Genomic DNA, 7,280 nt, shown 5'->3' with positions numbered 1-7,280 from the left:
GGAAAGAGAGAGGAAGTGTTAGTATATGATCTAAAGACAAAATTGTCAAAATGGAAAGAAAAAGATTAGATTCAACATTAGGAGCAGGGTGGCAGAGAGAGCCTTTGAGTATGTGGGATCCACCCTACAATTAAAAGCAGAGCATGGGAAAATATATTTCAAATCCCAATGTCCTTTTGCAGCCAGATACCCTTCAGAAAAGGTGCTAAGAGCCTATGTCACCCTGGTCTAGCTTGTGGTGCTGGTTATTAGGAATAGAGAAGGAGCAGCTTAGGGAAAGGGGTGGGATTTCTGTAATGGGTGTTTCTTCTTTTACAAGTGTAAACAAAGAGGCCAGTTGGTCTAACCTTGCGTGTCTTTGTCCTATAAGCCACTGCAGGTGTGTTAGCAGCACTGCTTCTGTAACAAAAGACTCACTACGTCTTGGAAGAGAATGGCCATTTCCCAGGGGGCAGCCTTTTTCATGCTGGTAGTGTCCTGTGTTTGCAGCACTGTCTTCCACAGAGACCAGCAGACTTGGTTTGAGGGTGTCTTCCTGTCTTCCATGTGCCCCATCAATGTCAGTGCCAGCACCTTGTATGGAATTATGTTTGATGCAGGGAGCACTGGAACTCGAATTCATGTTTACACCTTTGTGCAGAAATTACCAGGTACGTGCAACTGGTACCCTCACCAGAGTCGACAAATCCATACTTTAGCAACTCCTCCCAGAAATAAATGTGTTGAGAGTGTGTGATGTCAGTTACAGAATCTTACAGCGACTGAATGTCTTTCTTCAGAGAACACTTTGGACTATAACTGAACACATATGGTTTAATTCAGTGTGGAATTAAGAGAGATCTGGACTGCCTGTGGTCTGAAACCCATGTGTCCAAGAAGTATAGCTGTAATGTGTCTTTCCTTTTCTCGAAAGGTGACTGTTACTCCAGGGTCCAGAATATTGAGAGTGGTCTTGAGAGAAAGATCACTACCATCCTTGGAAAAGAGGATGAGGGGACCCTGAAGATTAATGTTTTCTAAATATTCAGTGTTCTATCCTCAAGTTACACACAGTCTAGGGAAAGGAGTAGAAGCTAGGTGTCCACCAGAGAAATGGCAGAGGGACCCTCAGTGATTACTTTTCATCCTCTATCCCCCTACCCAATACTCCTGCAAGCCATTCCTCACAGGTGGGATGACTTGGAATATCTGGGGGAAGTAGCAGGTTAATATGATACAGAGCCCAGAATCAGAAACAGCCTAACATTTTTTTTTTTTATTTATTTTTGGTTGCCTTGGGTCTTTGTTGCTGTGCGCGGGCTTTCTCTAGTTGCGGCGAGCTGGGGCTACTTTTCATTGTGGTGCGTGGGCTTCTCATCGCGGTGGCTTCTTTTGTTGCAGAGCACGGGCTGTAGGTGCGCGGGCTTCAGTTGTTGTGGCGCACGGGCTCAGTAGTTGTGGCTTACGGGCTGTAGAGCGCAGGCTCAGTAGATGTGGCGCACAGGCTTAGTTGCTCCGTGGCATGTGGGATCTTCCTGGACCAGGGCTCAAATCCGTGTCCCCTACATTGGCAGGTGGGTTCTTAACCACTGCGCCACCAGGGAAGTCCAGAGACAGCCTAACTTTTGATAATCAGCCATCTCTCTTCTGTTTTGCTCCGTGGACAACATAGGGCAGCTTCCGATTCTGGAAGGGGAAATTTTTGATTCTGTGAATCCAGGACTTTCTGCTTTTGTAGATCAACCTAAGCAGGTGAGTTTTTTACAATTAGATGTTTCGATTCTCAAATGCCTTGATAACTTTACCACACCACCGCTGTTAAATATCTCATGCTGTTCACTACTGATATTGAGGTCATGTGTGAGATCAGTTTTCTGTCCTAGCTAATCTCCTGGATAACAGTAATTGTACACTCCAGGCTCACCAGGTCTTAGGTAGAAGGAGGTGTGAAAATAGATTGTGGCCATGCAGGGATAACACTGTCTTTCAAGAACTACCAAATGTAAAACAGATAGCTAGTGGGAAGCAGCCACATAGCACAGGGAGATCAGCTTGGTGCTTTGTGACCACCTAGAGGTGGGGGATAGGGAGGGTGGGAGGGAGACACAAGAGGGAGGAGATATGGGGATATATGTATATGTATAGCTGATTCACTTTGTTATGAAGCAGAAACTAACACACCATTGTAAAGCAATTATACTCCAATAAAGATGTTAAAAAAAAAAAAAGAAAAAGAGGCTGTGCTCTTTGTATTTACTGTTTAAGATTTTGATTTGAAGCCATCAACTGCATCAATTAATGTAGGTGCAGAAAATGCTTGTGAAGTTCTATAAGGTAGGAGGTATACACACGGCAATTAAGGGAATATAGATCCAGTGAACTCCACTTCAGAGTGCCCTTATACAGCACAGAACCATGCTTATATTCTAGAAATTGGGCAAAACCCACGACAAAAATGTTCAGTAATAGAAGATGAATGTAGAGTTCTGTCATAACTGTATTTCACATTTGAGCTCTCACAACATACAGCACCCCATGTCAGAGGCCACAATGATATAAAATAGAATAAGGCAGAATGTTGAACTTTGGTAGCATATATAAAGGTGTTGTTCAGTGTCACAAGTGTAATCATTAACTAAAGGAACACCTGATGTTAAAAATGGCTTGAACTTGAAGAACCAAGAGGATGTTTATTTTCTTAGCTTGCTGTTATGAAATGGCAAATGTGCTAGAAAATTAGGAGCTGTTGAAAGCAACCACATTATTAGAAACTGATTTGACATTTGGAGAGTAAAATTGTGTTGTGGTTGCTAATAATTATAATGATTAAGAGGCAGCATGTTGTCAGAACAGATGTTTACTTAGAGAAACAATGGCTTTAAAATAATGGTTTTTAACATATCATAATTTGAACATCTGCTGTGTGCCATGCAGGTAGGTGCTGGTAATGCAAAAATGAACCTGATGTGTTCTGTCCTTGTAGAAGTCATAAAAGGGGTAGCATAATAACAGCTGCAGCTGGCATTTTTGTGGCAGCTCCACGCAGTCTGCCGCATCTAATGCATGCAACAGTTTTGTATGATGGTATCTCCCATCTCACAGCTGGGGAGACCAAGCCCCAGGAGCGCCAAGTGACCTATGTTAGGCCACAGGGCTAGCGAGCAAGTCTTCTAACTCCAAGCCTTGTTTCCTTCACCATACCAACTTTCTGGCCTGAAGCTAATTTTTTAAAATATGTTGTTATTAGTGAATGAATATGAAATTCTTTAATATTAGATACCATTTTTCTTTGCTTTGCTTTTTTTTTTTTGGTTATGCCACACTGCTTATGAGATCTCAGTTCCCCAACAGGGGATTGAAACTGGGCCACAGCAGTGAGAGCACCGAACCCCGGACCAGGCCACGAACCCGTGTCCCCTGCATCGGCAGGCGGACTCTCAACCACTGCGCCACCAGGGAAGCCCAAGAATCATTTTTATTATAACTTAATCAAAATGAAATAGCTTCTCCTTCTTCAGGAAGCCCGCTTCTTTGGGTTTCTGCTCTGTGGAGCAGAGAAGGGTTGGAGCCCTCTGCCACCTCACTCCTGGTACTCTCCCAGAGCATGCTGAGGGAATAGACAAGCTCCACTAAATGAACTGTTCACTGGATACGTGAATCATCTCTTTTGAAGGGTGCTGAGACTGTTCAAGAGCTCTTAAAGGTGGCCAAAGACTCAATCCCTCGAAGTCACTGGAAGAGAACGCCAGTGGTCCTGAGGGCAACAGCGGGACTGCGCTTACTGCCAGAAAAGAAAGCCCAGGCTCTGCTCTTTGAGGTAGTTTTTATTTTTTACAAGAAACCAATAATTTCTTGCCTAGTTCCTTCTCTAATTTCTTAGGGAAAAGGAGTGAGTTCTGCTAAAATTTTATCTAGGGAAAATGAAGAGTGTAGTTTTCTAAGCATTATAGGATACCGTCAAAATGCGGAAATCTATTGCCTTAGGGAATCCAGATTTCTTTCTTTTTTTGCTAGGTAAAAGAGATCTTCAGGAAGTCACCTTTCCTGGTACTAGATGACAGTGTTAGCATCATGGATGGATCCTATGAAGGTGAGAGAGGTATTGATGTATGTTCTAGGGGGAGAGGGCCAGGGTTAATAAAAGATCTGATTAAAGGAACTGGAAACAGGGATGGGGGTGCTGAAGAAAAAAGGAACTAAGTAAGGAGAGTAAATAAGGAGAACAAATAAGCAAGGAGGAAGGGGATAGCAGGAAATGGAAAGATGGGGAGAGGGAAATGTATGCTTTAGACATGAAATTTAGAGAGAAAAAGAGCAAAGATGGGGCTAGGGAAAAAATGCTCTGTAAAAAATGCTCTGGATATAATCTTTGTCTTTCTCTCCTTTTTTAGGCATATTAGCTTGGGTTACTGTGAATTTTCTGACAGGTAATATATTCTCGAGTTTATCGAAGACCTTAACCGGGTTTCACACATGGTCAGGGAGCAAAAATACCTTTTTTTTCTTTGTTCACTTTTTTCTAAGTTCACTCCAGGTTCTTTCTTTTGTTTAATAAAAAGGAGGGTGGGGAGGAAAGACAGGAAGTTAGTGTCTATTACCTGCCTTCAAGGCCTCAGCTGCAGCAAGAGTCCTTCTAGGTTAGCATTTGTGGGCAGCCTTTGGGGCTGGGGAGCAGTGGAGTATTTACAGAATTCCTCTAATATATGACAAGAGCAGGAGAGAAATTGCAGACAGAGGAGTGTTGGGCTGTCCAGGAAACAGAAGATGTTCAGAGCTGGCTCTCATTCACAGGTCAGCTGCATGGCCACAGCCAGGAGACTGTGGGGACTCTGGACCTGGGGGGTGCCTCCACCCAAATCACGTTCCTGCCGCAGTTTGAGGTGAGTCAGATACATATGAAGGTATGGTTACCAGCCCACTTGGCAGGCATATCATGGTGCTAAGGAAGTGGTGCCCCATTTCAGACAGCAGCTTCACCACGAACAGGCTGAGTCAAGTCAATTAACGACTGACCGAACTTCCCCTCACTGTTCAGAGTCCCTTTGGTTTCTCAAGCCTTGTGAGATTAGTTGTTTAATCTTCTCCTTCATCTCTTATTTTTTGGGGGGAGGGATAGGGATGGTGGTGATAACATCTTCAGGTAATTGGGGATCCTGAATAGTCTTTTTGCTTTTTCTGTTTTGCAGAAAACCCTGGAACAAACCCCTAGAGGCTACCTCACTTCCTTTGAGATGTTTAACAGCACTTATAAGCTCTATACACATAGGTGAAGAGGGGGACATGGAGGAATAATAATATTTCACATTGTGTGATTCTCCTAACTTTTCAGAACATTTTCACATCTATTATTGCATCTGACCAGCCTTACAAAGTCTTTGCCAGTCCCTGAAGGCCTGTTAACTGAAACCTAAGCTACTTACCAAAGCCCAAGGGACCCAAGAGGTTTCTCCATTCTTGTCCTCAAAAACATATAATAGTAATAAAGTAAAAAGTAATGTAAGATTTAAAAAAATAATGTAAAAGAGTAAAAGATAAGTAATATAAGAGTAAAAGTAATATGAGTCAAGTTTTCTCCAGAGAGAGGATACTCAGAGAAGGTTCAGCCAAAGCTCTGTGTCAGCTCCTTTTAAGCTGACCTTCAGATGTTCAAAATCCAGCCTAGAATTTGATCACAGTTGGGCTGGGAGCTAAGATAATGAGATCTCTTCTGGGGATGGTTCCCAGGGTGGGACCCTAGGAAGTGTCACTGCCTCTGGCATAGCTGTGGGAAGTTCTTCCTGCAAGGCCTTGATCTGAACTGTGCAAGAATTACTGCTTGTTGACCACACGAGATGAACAAAGCACAGAGAACAAGGTTTTCTTCCCTCCAGAGTGAGACAGAGAAACCATGTTAGTTTTGGAAGAGGGAGCTTTAGGCTAGAGAATTCAGGGTCACATGAAATTAGTCAATCCTGTATTTTACAGTTACTTGGGATTTGGATTGAAAGCTGCAAGACTAACAACTCTGGGAGCCCTGGAGACAGAAGGTTCGTCTGGGTGTGCTGCTTGGGGTATGGTGAGAGTGACACCAGTACTCAGCTTGCCTTTTCCCTACCTTGGCAGTGATTCTATGGCAGAAAGGGTTATGCTGAAGTAAGAGGCCTGTGTTTTATAATAGACATCATAATGCAAAGTCCTTTTCTACTTTATGAGGTCAGATGTTTTGGTATCTATTATTAGCCATTTCCAGCATGAAGTCTCTTGGTATGGGGGGGGGGGAACGGTCTGTGGCCAGGGGGCTGAAGTATCTGCAGAAATTCAAGACTCAAGGGTTAAACTTGGCAGGAGCTTGCTCAAGCCCTTAGTTTTACGTGGGAGGTGCAGGTAGCAGCAGTCCACTTACAAGGTGGAATAACTGAACAACTCCATTCCTTTCTCCATAGGCAGTAGAGAGGTGAAGAGCTCAGCTTTTGGGGTCAGGCAGAACTAGGGTCAGTCCCAGTCTTGTAATTTCGGGCCAGTTAGCTAAACTTTTTGTGCCCGTTTCCTCACCTTAAAAGAGATTTTGCATTTATTTTAATTTTTGTGGTGTGTGGTTCACAGTAAGCTATTATTGTGATGAGTATATAGTATTTCAGAGTTTACATTTTCAAGTGTATTTTATTTAAGCCTCACAACAATCAATGAGAAAAGTAGAACAGTATTTTTTCCCTTTTTTAGAAAGGAGGGAACTTATTCCATTGTAGGTTTTAGATTTCAGATGTGATGAAAGCCATCAACCCCTCTGCCAAATGGACATAAGCATGAAAGTTTGCCTGTAGTTTCAGGGGGTTCACCAACCCCACAAAGCCCATCTATGAACCCTGAGTTAAGAATTCCCATCGTAGTATGCAGTCGTGGAAGTAATTTCATATGATTTTAAGGCCCAGCCACCTTGATAATTCCTTTCAACCTTACTGACTTCTTGCTTTCCTTCCTCTCTCTTTCTCTCTCACACCCTTGCCTCTTTGTGGTCTGGTTTCTTTCAGGAATTGATGGACACACTTTCCGAAGTGCCTGTCTACCAAGATGGTTGGAAGCAGAGTGGATCTTTGCGGGTGTGAAATACCAGTATGGTGGCAACCAAGAAGGCAGGTGATATTTTTTCACTGGTTGAGATTACTTTTACAGTAGAAGTCTGGAAAAGTCCCATGGGAAACTTTTTCCAGAGCTAGAAGCTTGTCTTTTGCAGGAACTAGTTCCAAATAGATGCTGGTGTGCCTCCAGGGAGTAGTGTGAAGTGACAGTGAACAAGGCAGCTGTCACTCTGTGTTCAGCTCTTT

General features: G+C 43.2%; 1 protein-coding gene across 1 annotated transcript in view; it reads left to right on the top strand.

Annotated features, from left to right (window-relative positions):
• ENTPD5 (ectonucleoside triphosphate diphosphohydrolase 5 (inactive)) overlaps positions 1 to 7,280 on the top strand; it is a 32,984-nt gene that overhangs the window by 19,373 nt on the left and 6,331 nt on the right. Inside the window, exons 4-12 of the mRNA XM_007459723.1 lie at positions 371 to 650; positions 1,652 to 1,731; positions 3,653 to 3,796; positions 3,994 to 4,069; positions 4,371 to 4,406; positions 4,771 to 4,859; positions 5,166 to 5,245; positions 5,944 to 6,005; positions 6,987 to 7,088. Of these exons, the coding sequence (XP_007459785.1) occupies positions 434 to 650; positions 1,652 to 1,731; positions 3,653 to 3,796; positions 3,994 to 4,069; positions 4,371 to 4,406; positions 4,771 to 4,859; positions 5,166 to 5,245; positions 5,944 to 6,005; positions 6,987 to 7,088 (886 nt within the window). The 5' untranslated portion in view covers positions 371 to 433. The remainder of the gene's footprint in view (positions 1 to 370; positions 651 to 1,651; positions 1,732 to 3,652; positions 3,797 to 3,993; positions 4,070 to 4,370; positions 4,407 to 4,770; positions 4,860 to 5,165; positions 5,246 to 5,943; positions 6,006 to 6,986; positions 7,089 to 7,280) is intronic.

Source organism: Lipotes vexillifer, unplaced genomic scaffold (genome assembly GCF_000442215.2).
Source record: "Lipotes vexillifer unplaced genomic scaffold, Lipotes_vexillifer_v1.1 scaffold39, whole genome shotgun sequence".
Lineage (NCBI taxonomy): Eukaryota > Metazoa > Chordata > Mammalia > Artiodactyla > Lipotidae > Lipotes > Lipotes vexillifer.
The sequence above is the reverse complement of the archived record's forward strand: the minus strand, read 5'-3'. Positions and strand labels throughout refer to the sequence as shown.